The following is a 17,876-nucleotide window of genomic DNA, read 5'->3' as shown; positions in this document are numbered from 1 at the left end:
TACCCCTGACCGTTAGGTCCAGTCACGGACGACTCTGGGGTTGCGCGCTCATCTGACTCTATAAGCCAAGGGAGCCAGCATTTGTCCACAGACAGCTTCTGGGTCATGTGGCTGGCATGACTAAACCGCTTCCGGCAAACCAGAGCAGTGCACAGAAACACCTTCGGGTAGTGATAAAGCGGGATATCAAATCCAAACTACTACTATTCTTCTTCTTCTTCTTCTTCTTCTTCTTCTTCTTCTTCTTCTTCTTCTTCTTCTTCTTCTTCTTCTTCATTTAATCCCCACAACAAGCCTGTGAGGTAGGTTAGGCTGAGAGGCAGCGGCTCTCACCTCCCGGTGAAGTTCATGGCAGAGTGGGGGGATTTGAACCCTGCTCTCCCAGGTCCTAGACCAGCACTCTAACCACTGCACCACCCTGGTTCTCCTGAGAGGAGAAAGGGTTAAGCACACCCTCCCTCGCCATTGCACTCTCGGTCATGGCTGTGCCCCCACTTGCCGACAATTTAGGAGTGAGGGAGCAAAGGAGGAAGGAGTGATATGGTCACAATGATATTTGGAAAGGGAAGAGTTGGGGTGACAGAGCCAATTCCTACAGAGGAGAGGCAGGCCATGAAGAGGGGTACACAGAGACCAATTTGGGAAATGATTATATAGGTCTTTACAGGCTGAAAAGCAATGCCGTGGGCCATCCATTCTTTGGGACATTGCATAGCTATCACACTTAACTTTAAAAGGTGGATCTTCAGCTCAGCTCTAGAGGGGATGGGAGCCAAAAAGGGAAAACCTGAGAGGAGGATGTTTTGTTCTGCTGTGCAGATGCCACAAAAAAACAAACAAGCAAAGGGGTGGCTATGCCACAATAAATGTGCCGTCTGTGGAAGCAGCCTGGCTGGTTTATTTCAACATGGTTCCCATCTTCTTTCTGGAAATCTAGCAGGAACCAGCTGCTTTGTGCTTCAGATGAAGTTGGCTGCTGCCTAGACAACCTCATGCCAGAACCAGGTCCACATTGGAGCCAAACCACCCACTCAGCCTCACACCATCGCTTGTGGGTTTCCCTGTGTTCCAGGCCTGTTCTGCAAGGCTGCTGCGAAGAAGTGCGATATATAAAAGTGTCCAGCATTTGCTCAGTCACACTGCCAAAGAGACCCTGGTGTTGAAAAAAGGTTGGAGAGGTGGCTGTTTGTGAGGTGCAGTGGGTCCCACAATCTGCCATCTCACACAGCTGCTCACAGTCATCAAGTTACATCCATCCACCTGCTTGACTTTTACCTTTCTTAAAAAGTTATTTGGATTATTTAATCCAAAGCTTCTGTCTGTCTGTCTGTCTATCTATCTATCTATCTATCTATCTATCTATCTATCTATCTATCTATGGAACACCTTCCCATCAGATGTCAAGGAAATAAACAACTCTCCAACTTTTAGAAGACATCTAAAGGTAGCCCTGTTTAGGAAAGTTTTTAATGTTTGACGTTTTATTCTGTTTTTAATGTTCTGTTGAAAGCCGCCCAGAGTGGCTGGGGAAACCCAGCCAGATGGGTGGGGTATAAATAAATAAATAAACAAATAAATAAATGCCTATCTTCTCCAGGACTTTTTGCGGACACTTGGCTCCTGGTGCTACCCAACCCTGACACTTCCATTAGAACTGACTTCCAAACTATTGGGAGCCTTGCCCTTTCCTAGGTGTAAATCCCACTGCTGTTGATCATGCAAGAGGCCAAGGCTTGTTGGATCAGGCCAAAGAGGGTTCATTTAGCTTGGTGTCCTGATTTCACACTGGCCAACCCAATGCCCCCAATGGGAAGCCCAAGCCCAGCACAGGCCCACTATAGTCCTCATGGTGGGTGCCATTTAATGGACCCCTTTTAATCACCAGAGGTTTCCAGGAGCAGGGAGCTGCTTCACTTGCTTCGCCACTGGTTTGTCCTCCTGCACTCACCCTCCCTGGCATGCAGGGTGAAGCCCACCTCATCCACCGACTATCTGACCTTCTCCCATTGCTGCCATTTTTTCCCTAACCTGGGCTCCAAAGTCTCTTCCTTCATAGACATCTACTGTCTGGACTCTTTGCTCCCCATTTGTCAGAGGATGAGCCACAATGCCTCTGCGGAAGAGGAAATCCACAGGTTGGGCGTCTGGAGTGGGAGGGAGTTGTAGTAAAGATCCATGGGATTCCTGGCCATTCCTGCTTAATCCCACATTTCCTGCCAAACCCACACGGATTTCTTGCCACAAAAAAAAGTTTTCTACATGTGATTCTCAAATCATCTTTGGAGAGCTAAGTAATGGAGGAAGGTGGTGCATGGGCATGAAGAAGAAGAAGAGGAAGAAGAAGAAGAAGAGGAAGAAGAAGAAGAAGAAGAAGAAGAAGAAGAAGAAGAAGAAGAAGAGAAGGAGGAGGAGTTTGGACTTGATATCCCGCTTTATCACTACCTGAAGGAGTCTCAGAGTGGCTAACATTCTCCTTTCCCTTCCTCCCCCACAACAAACACTCTGTGAGGTGAGTGGGGCTGAGAGACTCAGAGAAGTGTGACTAGCCCAAGGTCACCCAGCAGCTGCAGGTGGAGGAGCGGAGACGCGAACCCGGTTCCTCAGATTATGAGTCTACTGCTCTTAACCACCACACCACACTGGCTCTCCTTCCTGGAAATCAAAGAAAGAAGGGGATCCCTGAATGTGACATTGTGGTGCAAGATCTGCAGAGAGCATTGCTGGTGTGTAGCTTGCTAACCTCTTTGGGAAGGGTTCTTATTGAAAAGTTGTGTGTAAATGTATTAAAGCATCAACCACTTGGTGCCAATAGGGTGGGACTTCGGGGGCAGATATCCAGTGCCCCCCCTTCAACAGAATGAGGAGGAGGGAAGTGCAATTAAACCTGCACCAGCAGCTGGTACTTTGAGGAGGCTGAAGCAGACATGGACCATCGTTGTCCTCCCCCACATTGACCTTTTGCTGCTGCCAGCCTCCTCTGGAGTAAAGACATGGGAGCCAGCTGCATGCCCTCCCCTCTGAACTGCATTTAAGCCAGGCTCCTTGCAGAGCAGCAAAGCCAATACCAGAAACTTTATTGTTGGTTCTTTTACATTTTCACTTTGTATTTGTGTCCTTAAGCCTAATGGGTTGGGGTTTTGTTTTGTTTTAATTGAATTTATTCTGTGTTTGCTAAATGGTTGACTTTTGCTATTTTGAACTTACTGGCGTGTTCTGCATTTCGTACGTTCATATTCCCAGTGTTCTCTATTTTGATCTTAGGGGTGTTTTCTGTCAGCCCCTTAGGGCACAACACATCGTGGGAAAGTGGCATGTAATAATAATAACAATAATTTTTATTTATACCCCACCCTCCCCAGCCAAGACTGGGCTCAGGGCAGCCAACAGCAAATATAAAAACAATTGATTGAAATACAGCTTTAAAAATAAGATTAAAATACAACATTAAAACATTAAAATGCAGCCTCGTTTCAGTGGAAACTCAATCAAAAACTTTTTTGGGGATAAAAACGTCAAGTCTTCACCAAGGCTAACTATCCAGACTGGTCCTATGTGGGCCAGAAAAAAGTCAGGGAAGTCCCCAAATAGGAGTTCCAACACAGAGGAGAAAGGAAAAAAGAAAGAAAGGGAGGGAGGGGATCAAGTTGATTCCCAGCCAAAGGCCTGGTGGAATGTGAGTAAAAGGAAGCAATCCAACAAGCCTAGCAGAGGTTGCCTGGCCTAATTAGCAAATTCCCAAGAACAGAAGAGGAGTGCTGCTCTTCTCACAGTGTTCTCAAAGCATCCCATTCTCACAGTGAACACCCAGAGCCCCATGGAAAACTCGGCAAGTAAAACTCCAGCACAAGAGCAGCAACACTCTCCCCTCCTGTGGCTTCCAGCAACTGGGATCCAGAAACATTTCTGCCTTCAAATATGGAGGACACAGCACAGCCATCTTGGCTGATCACCACGGATAGCCCTCAACTCCTCCACGAATTCATCTAATCCTCTTTTAAAGCCATCCAGGTTGGTGGCCGGCACTGCCACCTGTGGCAGTGAGTTCCACAGTGCTGCGTGAAGAAGGACTTTCTTCTATCTGCCCTGAATCTTCCAACATCCAGGTCATTGGATGTCATTGTATTTAGCAACGAAAGGAATGGCAAGACAAACTGTTAGGGTATATTGGATTTTGATTTGAAGGAGCCTCAAAGCGGCTAACATTCTCCTTTCCCTTCCTGCCCCACAACAAACACTCTGTGAGGTGAGTGAGGCTGAGAGACTTCAGAGAAGTGTGACTGGCCCAAGGTCACCCAGCAGCTGCATGTGGAGGAGTGGGGAAGCGAACCCAGTTCACCAGATGACGAGTCTACCACTCTTAACCACTACACCACACTTAACCACTACACACACACTGAACTGACTAGATTAACAGAGGCAATGAGAGACCACACCAGACAAGAGTTTCAAAAAGCATGGGGGAAATGCAGAGAATACAGTGGTGCCTCGCAAGACGAACGCCTCGCAAAACGAAAAACTCGCAAGACGAAAGAGTTTTCCGTTTTTGAGTCGTTCCGCAAGACGAATTTCCCTATGGGCTTACTTCGCAAGAAGAAATCTCCGGGGACCTCTTTTAAATGCTGGCGGTGGGGAGCAAAGCCTTTCGCCCCCCTCCGGCCTTCAGAAGAGGTCCAGGAAGGCTGGCGGGGGCCGAAAGGCTTTGCTCCCCACCGCCAGCATTTTAAAAGCGGTCCGGGACAGTGGAGAAGTCTCCGCTGTCCTGGGGGCTTTTAAAATGCTGGCGGTCGGGAGGAAAGCCCTCCTGTCCCCGGAGCTTGCGGGCCGGGAGGTGGGGAGCAGGGCTTTTCTTCCCACCGCCAGCCTTCAGAACAGCCTTCTGAAGGCTGGTGGTGGGAAGAAAAGCCCTTGTCCCCCCCCCCAACCTTCAGAAGAGGTCGGGGGACAGACTGTCCCCGGACCTGGTCTGAAGGCGGTTTCCATAGGAATGCATTGATTGATTTTCAATGCATTCCTATGGGAAACCGTGCTTCGCAAGACGAAAAACTCGCAAGAAGAAAAAACTTGCGGAACGAATTAATTTCGTCTTGCGAGGCACCACTGTACTTCACAAAACAGTGCCCTAAAATACATACCTGGACTTGTTTCGACTCCTGTCTATTGCAGGAGACTTTGTGGAGATTTAAGTTATAATTAGAAAAATCTTAATAATTATTCATAAAGGAAACAGCTTATGAGAAGTAAATAAGGAGGCCAGATCCAGGATAAAGGAAGTCTTTTATTTGGTTGTTTGTATTGTTGTATGTTATGCTTATTGTATGTTATGTTCACGTTTAATGAGGGTGGATTTCTGTATTGGGGGTGGGGGGTTATGTTATGTTGTACATAAAATTCCCAATATTTTTTTTAAAAAGAATTTAGCAACAAAAGCACGCCCCCCCAAGTCACTTCAGTTAAGTGCACCACTGCACTCCCCTTTATTGGGGAGGGGGGCACCCATGGAGGCTTTGCCCACCAGGGCCTCCCCTCCCAGTTCTCTGTGAGGTCAGCGGTGACCTCACAGTCCAGGCAGCTTCACAGAGAGGCCATGTCTTCTGGCAGCAGCAGAGGGGAGAAGAGGAAAATGAAGGTGCCTGCCAGGTTGTGAGCAAGCGGAAAAGGAAGGCAACATCTCGCTGTTATGTGCGCTCTGGCCTTGGCTAGTGTTGAGACAAAGGGGGGCAGCAGCAGACCACTGGCCCCTTCCCACCTCTCGTGTCCTCTACGGGAACAAGTGGGGGCGGCAGCAGCAGCAGCAGCAGCATCGCCACCACACCGGAAGGAAAAAAAGACGCCCCGCTTTCCTCCTTCTCCCTGAACCTCTGCTCCTCAGCAGCCATGTCCGAGAGCAAGAAGCCCCACGGGGCTGCCGCCGGCACCCGCGTCATCAAGGTGACCGTCAAGACCCTCAAGCGCAAGGAGCACTTTGAGGTGGCTGAGAGCACCCTGGTGCAGGACTTCAAAAAGCTCATCTCTGAGCGCTTCAAGATGCCCCTGGAGCAGCTGTCGCTGATCTTTGCCGGCGAGATCCTCAAGGACCAGGACACACTGGCACAGCACAAGATTGTCAGTGGGTCCAAGGTGCACCTCTTCATCAAGTCGCAGAGGAGGCTGTCGGGGAACCCCGTGCCCTCCCCGGGAAACACTGGCCCCACCGCCTTCCTGCCCGTGCCACCAACAAGCATGTTGCTATCCAGCGAGGCCTCCTCAGAGCACAGCCTTGACCTGTCCGAGTGGAGCAACCAGCCGGAAGAGCTGATGGCTTCATGCCACAAGCTGGTTGCGCAGACCATGGAGAACCTCTTGCTGCAGATGGTCACTCTGAACCTGGATGCCTCCACCTTGAACAACAACCCGCTTCTCTTGGGCTTCCTCGTTGGCGTCACTGGCATGAACGTTCTGGGCCTGAGCTCCATGGATGTGTCTGACATTGTGGGCGAGGCCCACGAACAGGACATGACCCGGCAGGAGCTCATCAGCGAGGTGATGCAGCATCCTTTCATGCAGAACCTCTTTGGTGACACCGAGCAGGTCAGGCAGATGATCATGTCCGTCCCGCAGATGCAGCAGCTGGCTGAGCAGAACCCTGAGATCAACCATATCCTCAACAACTCCGAGTTCCTGCGGGAGATGATCGACGTGGCCACCAGCCCGGCGGTGATGGATGAGATCATCAGGAACCACGACCGAGCCCTGAGCAACCTCGAAAGCATCCCAGGTGGGTACAGTGCCTTGCAGCAGCTCTACAACGACATAGAGGCCCCCATGCTGAACGCAGTCCAAGCCCAGTTCCAGGGCAACACGTTTGCCCCGTCAGAGAACAAGTCCCCTTCTGGGGGGATCAGCCCTCTGGCCCGGACAGAAAACAGAGAGCCCCTGCCAAATCCCTGGGCTCCTCAGTCCAACAACAGTGGTGGCGACAATTTCTGCAACAGTGACCTCAATGGTACCAATAATGATGCTGGTCAGGGCTACATCCTGCTTGCTTTAAGCCCGGGAGTCCGGCCTGAGCTGAGCAAGTCCGAAAGCATCCAGAACATGGTTCACCAACTCACAGAGAACCTGGAGTTCATGCAGAACATGTCCAATGCCCTCTCGAAACCCGATGGGCCTACCCAGTTATTCCTCAGCCATTGCAACTCCCCCGAGAGTAACGATGCTTCTCTGCCTCAAGGGTGGGTGCAGCAGCTCCCTGCAAAACTGGAGAGGTCAGAGGCCGCTGCACTGCTGACCAACCCCAGAGCGGTCCAGGCTCTCCTCCAGCTGCAGATGAGCCTGCTAACCCTGACAAGAGAAGTGCCCGATTTCCTCCAAGCCTTGACGGACCCGGACGTTGAGCCCGAGAGCATGGAAGACTCTGACGAGGGAGAGAGCCCGTCCTCGGAAGCAGGGAGCCTCATCTCGGCTGACGAAAGCCTGGAGTTAGAAAGCAGCGAATCCAAAGCAGAAGAAAGAAGACGGGGACGACGAAGAAGAAGAAGAGGAGGAAGAGAGGAGGAGGAGGAGGAAGACGAAGAAATGGATCAGCAAGCTCCAGTGGTCCTCTATCAGATGCAGCTGCAGCAGCTCCAGATGATGGGCTTCCAGAACCAGGAACTGAACCTGCAAGCTTTAATTGACACAGATGGAGATATTGGTGCAGCGGTTGAAAAGCTTACGAACTCTCGTGCATCCTAGCAACAGATTTACCTTTGCCTCTTGTAGGGTCACCTGATACACTAAAGTCAGCATGGTGGATATTACAATGGCCTTGCCTCAGTGCTCCTTTACTCAGGCTGGGTTTTCTTAGGGGTGCTTATAAGAGTCGGGGAAGGAAGACCTTACATTAAAAACCATCCTCAGCAGATGCCTGAAAGCCACCGAGGAAGTAGGTGTGTGTTGCGTCATCAGCTTCGGGGCCCCTTCTGGCTCCCTTGGCCTTAGGGGGAACAGAGGAGTCCACCCTAGCTGGGTCCACCCTAGCTGGGTCCGCCCTAGCTGTCCAGAAAGCCCTTAGCCCCTCTTGGTCTCCTGCTGGCCTCCTGGAACTTCATTGACAATGCTGGAGGGATTTTTGGCAGAGGAGCTGCCTTGACCCAGGATGTCCTCCAGCACTTCAGGACTCCAACTGGGAAGCTGTTGTGCTGGTCTCAGCCAAAGCTCTGGAGCTGCTTCTAGCCTTCTTTTTCTCTCTCCTTCTGGTTGGTTTATATCTTTCTGTCACAGAGCATAAAGATACCCAGGACCAAGAGTTTCAGTGGGCCTAGTGGGCAAGGGCTTCAGTTCCTTTCGCCCACATCCCTTTGGGTGGCCGTGTGGGTGGGCACACAAAGCTGCTGAAGTGAGCAGTTTAGCTCCCTCAGAAGTCTTAGTTTGCTGGTGCCTTTTCCATGCTGCAAAACTTCCTGCTTGTGCAGACACTCTGCGGGGTCTCGGGACTGGATGGGGAGCTCAGCGCCAACCAGGGTCTGCACTTTGAACATCTTCCCATGAAAGGGGGGTGGGCATATCCTGTGGGCAAGTCCCTCTCGGGTCAGCATCTCTGCACAGAAAGAAAAGCCCCCAACAATTCACAGGAAGGTGTCTGGGCCCCCATCTGGGCTCCTGTGATGCTCCATCAAAGGCAGAACCAGCAGATCCAAGCTATGCTTGAAGGAGGCTTTTGATAAACTGGAGTGGCCTTTACTGGGAGCACCACTGCTTTCTCTTGCAGTAGATAATTCCTGGGTACCAGATGGGTCTTCTTAATCTGCTTTTTCGCTTTGGACTGTAGGCAACCATGTGGCGTCAATCCCCAAGTTGCACAACAGGTCAGAGCACACGTGAGTGTGCCACAAGCGGTAAAGTGGTGCTTATTTTCCACAGAAAAGGATGAGAAAAGGATGCTGGTCCAGATGAGCTATTGGCCTGATCCAACACAACTCTGCTTATGGGGAAGGTCTGTAGCTCAGTGGTAGAACATCTGCCCCTGCAGAAGGTCCCAGGTTCAGTGCCCGGCACCTTCAGGTTAGGTTTGGGAGAGAGACTCCTGTATGAAATCGTAGAGAGTCTCTGCCAGTCAGTGTAGACAATAATGAGCTAGAGGGACCTACTGGTCTGGGTCAGTATAAAGTAACTTCCTATATCCCTACGGATCAGGTCAATGGCCCATCTAGTCCAGCATCCTGTTCTCACAGTGGCCAGCCAGATACCTGCAAGAAACCCACAAGCAGGAGTCGACCACAAGAACCCTCTCCTTGCCTGGGGTTTCCAGCAACTGGCATTCAGAAGCATTGGTGCCTCCAACTCATAGTGATTGACAGCCCTCTGCTCCATGAATTTGACTAATCCTCTTTTAAAGCAACTAGGTTGGTGCCCATCTCTGCCTCCTGTGGCAGCCAAGTTCCATAGTTCAGCATGAAGAAGACCTTTATTTTGTCCTGAATCTCACAGCATCTCACTTTATTGGATGCCCATGTTTGCTATGTTAAGCAGCTGTCCCTGATGCCTGCCAATTGCAGCCACTCCAGCGTCACGACCATTGCTCTGCAGTTCATCCTGGGCAATGGTGGGTCTCACACACATGCCTTGTTCAGTGGTCCTATCCCTGCTTGCCTGCTTGCCTGCAGGCAGCCCCTCCACCCAGAAACAGCTGCTTCCCAGAAACAGCAGCCTACATAACAAAGGTACGAACATGGGGGGACAGACCCTGAAACAAGCCCAGGTGCCAACATTGTCTCCATATCCACTTAATAAACACACAAGATGTAACCGGCTATACTTTTGAATAAATAAGGTATACTATTCATTGTATCAAATTGTAGATTTCAATGGAAGTTTCATAAAGTTCAACAAAAAAAGCAGAAGCCCCAGTGGATCAGTTCATTCTATATCCCGTTCATGCATAAGGTCCATACATGTATTCCAGCTGTCTGTTCATAGAATCCAATGATCCACATGAAGAGTTGTTACAGTTCCACAGAATCCTTTCACAGAGTCTAAGACAAGGATTTCTGGAATATTAGTCTTGCTTCGACATCCTAGGCTTCATCAGTAGAACAGGCTCATATGTAATATTACAGGATAGTGGATCTTATGCTATAACTATGCTATAATTACTATGCTATAAGATCCACTATCCTGTAATATTACATATGAGACTCTGTGAAAGGATTTTGTGGAACTGTAACAACTCTTCATGTGCCCATTCCATAATGATAATTTTAGAGCACTTCCGGAGGCGGCGCCATCAGTAATGGCGGATTCCCTCCAGCTGTGAGGGAATAGCTCCACGGGAATCGGGTCTAGCCGCGACGGTGACGCAGGGACCCCTTAGAAAACTACAGGCGGGAGAAGCCTGTGTTCGTGGGACTCAGCGGGCACCTTCAGCGCCCCCCCTATTTGCGAGGGAACCCCGCAAGGGGTCCCGGAGCGAAACGGGGAGTTAGGCGTGGTGCTGAGAGCCAACTGCTTCTTCCGTGGAGCGAAGCCGCACAGCTGTTGCCGGAGAGCGCTGACCTTTTTCCTGGGACAATTCAGCTAACAAACAACTACCCGTGAGTAGGTCAAGTTCAAAGACCGGGGAATTTAAGGAAAAGAGGATTAATTTGGCACTGAAACGGGTAGGTGCAAACAGGAAGTCCGCCTTCCTTTTTGTATATAGATCAAAGCAAAGACTGATCAAGCTAACACTGGAGAGCTGGGTTTAAAAGGACTTAAATCCTAACGTCAGATTAAGAGATTTCCCTCCCTGAATTGCAGGAGAGGGGAGGGAAGAGAAGAAAATATATTTTGCCTGCAAAAAAAGTGGAGAGAAAAAGGAGTAAAGACCACCACTTAATCCTTGGGAACGGACTGCCAGATTAATAAAATTGCTGTACTGAGAATCGCACTATTTATGGACAATGTAACTTTGTGACAGTTAACTCTGCAAGTGAGACACTTTTACTCTGAGGGTTACTTTGGACTTGGAACTGTTGCTTTTTTCTTTTGTAGAAGGGGGACTTTGGAAAATCGGAAAAGAGAGACTATTGCAATACTATTGATCATTACTGTGTCCCCCTAGAGGAACTTTGAAATTGTTGCAACTAGCCAGGGGATTTTCCACTCTCGACTGGCCTGGGAAACTTCCGCTGCAAAACAAGTTTTGGCCGTGGGATTGACCTTGATTCTCAGACCCTTAGATAAAGTGGTATGGCAGACTTGCTTCAGGAAAAGACAACAAGATCGGGAAAGGTTAGACAGCAGCAGACTAGTGTAACGCAGCAGCGCAGAGCATCTGTATCTGCCTCTGCATCTGTATCTGCCCCTTCTGCATCACAAGGAAAAGATCTTGCACAAGTCGGGTCTAAAGGAATGGCTACTGAAGAGGGATTCACTTCAGTATTAAATAAAATTTTTGAAACCTTGGAAAAATTAAGTAACCAAGTTACTGAAGCGTCTACTAAAATCGACCAAAATACTACTAGCATCAACAATTTGGGGCAGAAGGTGAACTCAAATACAGAATCTATTGAAAGACTTTTGCAAGAATCTGTTTTGAACCAAAAGGCAGCTGAGGAAGCAAAGGAAAAAGTGTTGGCTGTAGAGGAAAAGATCCCAACTATATGCAAAGAGCTAAAGGACCACCGGTCGCTTCTGTCTATGATCGAACTTAAGGAAAAACAGACTAATCTGAGGATCAGGGTGGTCCCTGAATTGGGAAAAAACAGTTTAAGTGACTTTCTTACGCAGGAATTTGCAGAATTTTGGAATTTGGATGCTAAGCAAGATTTCAAGATAGTAAGTGCGTTTAGACTTGGAAGAGGAGGGAGAAAGAACAGGGTGAGAGACTGTTTGGTTACCCTCCGAACGAAAGAAGAGAGAGATAAAATACTGAGTCTGCACTTCCAGAAGAGCTTGGAAATAAACGATTCAAGAGTGGAGATATTCAAGGATATTCCGAAATATTTATTGGATCTTAGAACTAACTACGGAGATCTGGTGGCCCTGTTGAGAAGTAACAGAATTGTTTTTAGGTGGGAATTCCCTCAAGGCCTATCCTTTACCCTTAAAGGGGAAAAGTTCAAAATAAGATCAGTGGAAGACAAGGAAAAATTCTTGAGAGACCACGAAGAAGACCTGCAAAAAGAAGTTTTAGAAGAGCTAAGAGCTTTAAAACCAGGAGTACTAGACATAGTACCACCACCTTTGGGACTGGACAAATTAGAAAAAGTGATACCAACGTCAGAACAAGAGGAACTACTGGGAGCAGTTGGAGGAAAGTAGAATAAATACACCATGTCTCTGCAATTATTAAGTTGGAACATTCATGGACTTAACTCCCCGGAGAAGAGGAGGAAAGTTTTTCATTTATTGAAAAAGGAACAATTGGACTTAATTTGTTTACAGGAAACACATGTGATAAGGCTACACAGGAAAGTATTGATTAATAAAAGATTGGGTCAAGAGTTTATTTCATCGGATAAGGTTAACAAGAGAGGAGTTGTAATTTATGCCAAAGAGAGCCTATCACCGAAATTTGTTTTTAAAGATGATCAAGGAAGATTTGTGGCAATCGAAATTCAATCACAAGGAGAAAGATTTTTAATAGTAGGAGTTTATGCACCAAACGAGGGGAAATCTGAATTTTTTAAGAAATTGCATGAGACATTGTTGGACTATATGGATTACAACATTATTATGATGGGAGATATGAATGGAGTGGTATCTACAAATATGGACAAGTCGCAGAGACAGATTGTAACTAAAGATGGCAGACTACCAAAAACCTTTTTTGAACTGACTGACAATATGGACTTGATTGATATTTGGAGAATTAAGAACCCCTTAGGAAGAGAGGGAACATTCTTCTCTGAAGCCAAAATGACATGGACAAGAATTGACCAAATATGGATAACTAGAGGACTGGCACCTAAGACTCGAAAAGTGGAAATTTGCCCAAAAACTTGCTCCGACCATAATGCTGTGAAAATGGAGATGAAACTAACACCAATCGGTTCCTTCAGATGGAGGATGAATGACACCTTATTTAGAGATCAAGAGGTTATCAAGAAGGCCCAAAAAATCTTGAGAGACTATTTTGAGATAAATTTGAATACTATTACTGAAAAAAGAATAATCTGGGACGCAAGTAAAGCAGTTATGAGGGGGTTCCTGATCCAACAGAATACAATAAAGAAGAGAGCCCAAAATGGAAAAAAAGATAAAATTTTGGAAAAAATAAAAGAGGGCGAGAAGAAACTAAGAGCGAAACCAAAGTCACAAGAGATTCTGAGAGACATAAAGTTATATCAAGTGCAATATATGAAGATGATGAACCAGGAAATTGAATGGAAAATTAAACAAATGAGACAAAAGACATTTGAATCAGCTAATAAATGTGGAAAATTGTTAGCTTGGCAAATGAAAAAAAGACAAAAGCTCAATACTATCACCAATTTGGAAGTGGAAGGAAAGAACATTGAGAATCCAGTGGAGGATGTGAGGGCGATCTGGCTGCGACATCTGTCACCCCATTGATCGCCAGGGTTGATTCGGCTGATCTGGCTGGCTAGGCGGGTGTCCCCTTCCTCCCTCACCGCTCCATGTGCGTCCCTCCCGAAGCTGCGCGCTCGGTGGAAGAGGACGACCATCCCAGATAGAAGGAGTGTACCGTTCTTCGGTCAAGGGTATACGATAGCTGCGCTCCCCTGCTAGAACCTCCAAACAAGCTCAAGGTCCATTTGTAGGAGAACGTAGGGTAGTCAAGCTTCCAAGACTCCAGACACATCCAAGTAAGGCGCTGCATGTGGCAGTTTGCCATTCTTTAAAAAAGAGAGAAAGAAAAAAAAGAGAATCCAGTGGAAATTAGAAAATGCTTCCAGAGGTATTTTAAAGAGTTATATACACAAGGGCCAGAGAAAGAGTTTGATATACTGCAATTTATTCAGAACAAAAGGCTAAGCTAATAGTCAATAATGTGATGACAGAGGAATTTAAGATAGAGAAAGGGACACGACAAGGCTGCCCAATTTCCCCATTGCTTTTTATTTCGGTCCTGGAGGTTTTGTTAAATATGATTAGAAGGGACCGTCTGATTAAAGGTATTCAGGTTGGAGCCAAACAATACAAATTGAAAGCTTTTGCAGATGACCTAGTTTTGACGTTACAGGAGCCAGAATCTAGCACGAAAAGAGTATTAGAACTAATTCAAGAATTTGGTCATGTGGCAGGATTTAAGCTGAACAAGTCAAAAACCAAAGTTCTTGAGAAAAATTTAACATCGATTGAGAAAGAGAGGTTTCAGAAGGAGACAGGTTTAACTTTAGTTAAGAAAGTAAAATATCTGGGGGTTAATATGACGGCTAAGAACTTAAATTTATTTAAAGATAATTATGAGAAATGTTGGACAGAAGTGAAACAAGACTTAGAAATATGGTCAAATTTGAAGCTTTCCTTGTTGGGTCAAATTGCAGCTATAAAGATGAATGTATTGCCAAAAATGTTATTTCTGTTTCAATCATTGCAAATTTTGGACAAGATGGACTGTTTCAAGAAGTGACAGAGAGATATTTCTAGATTTGTCTGGCAGGGCAAGAAGCCCAGAATAAAATTTAAAATATTAACTGATGCAAAGGAAAGAGGCGGATTTGCCCTGCCAGACCTTAAACTTTACTATGAATCAGCAGCATTCTGCTGGTTGAAAGACTGGCTGCTTCTTGAGAACACGGACATTTTGGACTTAGAAGGTTTTAACAATGTTTTTGGGTGGCATGCATATTTGTGGTACGACAAGGTTAAAGCACATAAAGCATTTAAAAACCATATTGTCAGGAAAGCATTGTTTAATGTCTGGATAAGATACAAAGACTTACTGGAAAATAAAACCCCAAGGTGGTTGTCACCAATGGAAGCGAAGGCTCAGAAAAAGCTCAATATGGAGGCCAAATGGCCGAAATATTGGGAAATATTGGAACAAGAAGGAGATAAATTGAAATTGTAGAGTTTTGAGAAATTAAAAGATAAAGTGCGAGACTGGCTTCATTATTATCAAATAAGAGAGGCCTATAATTTGGACAAAAAAATTGGCTTCCAGGTGGAAAAATCAAAATTGGAAACAGAATTGTTAGATCCCAAAACTAAGACACTTTCAAGAATGTATAACTTGCTGTTAAAATGGAATACGCAGGATGAAACGGATAAATCTGCTATGATTAAAGGGCACAAGATATTGGTCATAACATTATGTTTGCTGACTGGGAACACTTGTGGACCACTGGTATGAAATTTACGACATGTAATGCCTTAAGAGAGAATATTATGAAAATGATATACAGGTGGTACATGACACCAGTCAAGCTTGCAAAAATATATCATTTGCCCGATAACAAATGTTGGAAATGTAAAGAAAATGAAGGTACATTCTTTCACCTTTGGTAGACGTGCCCAAAGATTAAGGCTTTCTGGGAGATGATCTATAATGAAATGAAAAAGGTATTTAAATATACCTTTCTGAAGAAACCAGAGGCCTTTCTCCTGGGCATAGTCGGCCAATTGGTGCCAAAGAAGGATAGAACTTTCTTCATGTATGCAATAACAGCAGCAAGAATACTCATTGCAAAGTATTGGAAGACACAAGATTTACCCACCCTGGAAGAGTGGCAGATGAAGGTGATGGACTATATGGAATTAGCGGAAATGACTGGCAGAATCCGAGACCTGGGAGAAGAGTTGGTGGAAGAAGATTGGAAGAAATTTAAAGACTATTTGTGAAAACACTGTAAAATTAATGAATGTTAAAAATGATGTTGGATTGAAAATAAGTGACATTAGCAACAAAGTTAATGAGAATATGAAAAAATGAATTGATAATGGATGAAAATATAGAGTTATAATATGTTAAGATATAGAGTTAAGATAAACGAAAGAGGGTAAGGATTTGCTGATTTGATTATTTAAATGGGAATACAAAAAGGGGAGGTGTGAGGAGGTCAAGGAAACAAGCTAATGAGTAAAGTTACAAAAAATGGATTTGTTTTTAACTCTTTTTTATCTATTCGTTTTTTGTATTTTGTATTTTTCATTTTTCTTTTTATGTATTTTTGTATGTTTTCTCTTGTTATCTTTTTCTTTTCCTATGTTTTCTTTTTTTTCTTTATGTATTTTGCAAACCTATGTTTTTGTAAAACTTCAATAAATATTTTATAAAAAATAATAATAATGATAATTTTAATATTTATACCCAACACATCTTACTGGTTTGCCCCAGCACTCTGGGCAGCTTCCAACATATCTAAAAACATAATAAAACAGTAAGCATTAAAAAAACCCTTCCCTATTACGGGAGTGCCTTCAGACAGCTTGGAGATCACATAACTCCATACCATCCAACATTTCTCCAACGAATATAGGGGCATCCTAGGGAAAAGCAGAACATTCTGGGATCAAATCAGAAACTGGGACGGCTTCTGTTAATCAGGGACGTCCCTGGAAAATAGGACCACTTGGAGGGTCTGGGATCTGCAAAACTAAGCATTGTAACCAAATCAAATCAAGTCTGGGCAGGAGTTCGTTAACAGATGGGGATAATTTCTACCTCCATCGCCTGCGCAAATTAACAGCCAAACGCTAATTAGAACGTTTTGGCAGCGGAACAAGAGGAAACTGGACTACAACTTGGAAAGAACAATGGGGGGAGCTTTATTAAAGATTGGAAATTAAATGGTTTAAAAATAACTTTAAAAATAATTATAAAAAGAAAAAAGCCAGCAAGGAATCGGGGGGAAAATGTGATTTATGGACTTTAAGAATTCCAGGCAGACAATATGGATTAGTGGTCAGGGGGAAATTAAACCGGGGACGGGGGGGGGGAGAACTAGAATCCAAAGGCTTGTCAACTATTTTTTGAATTGGCTTTTTTTTCATTTACTATACTTTTTATTCCTTGTTTCTTATTTCTTTATTGTGTGAGGTGTCTTTATCACTAAAAAAAAGGGGAAATTGTGGAATGGAAAGGGGGTGGGCCCTGGGGAGAGAACTCTTGTCTTTTATTAAGGGTACTGGTGAGGACTGAATAATTTTAAATTTAAATTTGAATAATGGTTTAAACAAATTAAGTTTTAATTAGAACTGAGAACTTGTGGAGCCAACAATATGATAGGGGAATATGGTAGGGGTGGGGGAAGGAGGGAGTCCCGGAAAGAGGGTGTTTGAAAAGAAGGCTTTGAATGTATTCTATTCTTTTTCTTTCTGTATCTCTGAAAATCTTAATAAATATTATTTAAAAAAAAAAAAAAATTAACAGCCAAACGCTGTGTTCACACAACAAGGTTTCCCAAGACTCCTCTCTCCCTGCTGCATTGGCCTGGCACCCCATTGGCCAATGTTCACCCTGATGAGTCCGTCAAGTCAAAGGGGCACCCGCCAACTGTCAGGAGCTCATCTTACACTCGAGTAGGACCCTGGCAGAGACACATGCCCAAGGCATGTTCTCTCCCTCCTGGTCATTCGTTCAGGAGCTTCAAAAGCTTTCTTCTGCCCGAACATCACAGAGACTGATCCCAACAGACACCGGCACACTTAGGGATCCCCAGAGTCTTCACAGCTTGTGTAACAGACCTCAGCAACTCTGCATTTTGGCTAATCTACTTTATTTACATATAAACACACACAGAGCACTGCACCACGGCTCCCTCTCTCTCTAGCGTCATACAGCAAAGAGAAAAGAACAAAGGACAATAGTCCCACTTCACAGAACACAGTAACACAAACATCCTGTTTCCGTCACTTCCCACTCTGTGGAGTCAAAACATACATCGTCATGTGATAGATAAAAATCCCATGACTGCAATCATAGAGCAGGAATTCTAACACCAACACCCGCAAGCCATGCCTGACAATAG

General features: G+C 45.5%; 2 protein-coding genes across 14 annotated transcripts in view; one reads left to right on the top strand and one right to left on the bottom strand.

The window, feature by feature from the left end:
- LOC128412017 (zinc finger protein 420-like) overlaps positions 1-17,876 on the bottom strand; it is a 983,187-nt gene that overhangs the window by 179,626 nt on the left and 785,685 nt on the right. The gene's annotated exons all lie outside the window — the stretch shown is intronic.
- Positions 5,571-7,783, top strand: LOC128412056 (ubiquilin-1-like). The gene has a single exon (XM_053384888.1). The coding sequence runs from the start codon at positions 5,875-5,877 to the stop codon at positions 7,711-7,713; it is 1,839 nt and encodes a 612-aa protein (XP_053240863.1). The 5' UTR covers positions 5,571-5,874; the 3' UTR covers positions 7,714-7,783.

Source organism: Podarcis raffonei, chromosome 4 (assembly GCF_027172205.1).
Source record: "Podarcis raffonei isolate rPodRaf1 chromosome 4, rPodRaf1.pri, whole genome shotgun sequence".
Lineage (NCBI taxonomy): Eukaryota > Metazoa > Chordata > Lepidosauria > Squamata > Lacertidae > Podarcis > Podarcis raffonei.
This window is presented reverse-complemented; position numbering and strand designations above follow the sequence as displayed.